The sequence below is a fragment of the Sinocyclocheilus grahami genome, unplaced genomic scaffold (genome assembly GCF_001515645.1).
Source record: "Sinocyclocheilus grahami isolate Dianchi unplaced genomic scaffold, SAMN03320097.WGS_v1.1 scaffold922.1, whole genome shotgun sequence".
Taxonomy (NCBI): domain Eukaryota; kingdom Metazoa; phylum Chordata; class Actinopteri; order Cypriniformes; family Cyprinidae; genus Sinocyclocheilus; species Sinocyclocheilus grahami.
In genome coordinates, this window is record NW_015506101.1 from 1 (window position 1) to 627 (window position 627).

The following is a 627-nucleotide window of genomic DNA, read 5'->3' on the forward strand; positions in this document are numbered from 1 at the left end:
TAACAAGCCGTGACTTGAATGAGTCAATCGATTGAACGGAGGACCAGCGCTATATCTGATGAGAGGGCTACACGTACCAGGCTGGAGTAGATGGCAGAGGGTTCGGCGCTGTACGGAAAGTAATTGGCGTAGTTCTGACCGGCTGCGGCCGCTGCTGCTGCGTAGGGAGAGCCGTACATCCCGAGCGCGGCGTTGAGCTCAGTCCGCGTACTAGCCAGCAGCCTGTTCTCATAGGAGGGACAGCAGAAGGAGGCTGCGGTCTGAGACACGCTCGATCCTTCCGTCACCGACCTGGAAATCGAATCGCAGCAAGTCGTACTGGGGTTTGCCGACACGAAAAACTGCATGAAGAAAAAAGAAAATTGTGGATAGACATGTCATTTTATATTTGCTTTACAAAGCATGCGCACAGTTTCCTTAGTAGGCTAAAACGTAAAAATGAGGTAAGGTGAAGTTAAGAAGCTTTGTTTAGAACTGAATTTGCTTGAAACCGCTTGTAATTCATTCTCATGCATGCGTTTTATTCAAGAGGTGTACTTGAATTTGACTTAATTGAGACTTAAATGATTGAAATATCCATAAACATTTACTTAAAAATAGGCGATTTATACGTTCGGCGTAAAAAAA

At 45.6% G+C, this 627-nt stretch overlaps 1 protein-coding gene across 1 annotated transcript in view; it reads right to left on the minus strand.

Annotated features, from left to right (window-relative positions):
• Positions 1 to 77: 77 nt before the first annotated feature.
• Positions 78 to 627, minus strand: part of LOC107564300 (iroquois-class homeodomain protein IRX-6-like) — a gene marked incomplete at its 3' end in the record, with an annotated part of 3,316 nt that continues 2,766 nt past the window's right edge. The window contains exon 5 of the mRNA XM_016249333.1: positions 78 to 341. Coding sequence (XP_016104819.1) covers positions 78 to 341 — 264 coding nt within the window. The remainder of the gene's footprint in view (positions 342 to 627) is intronic.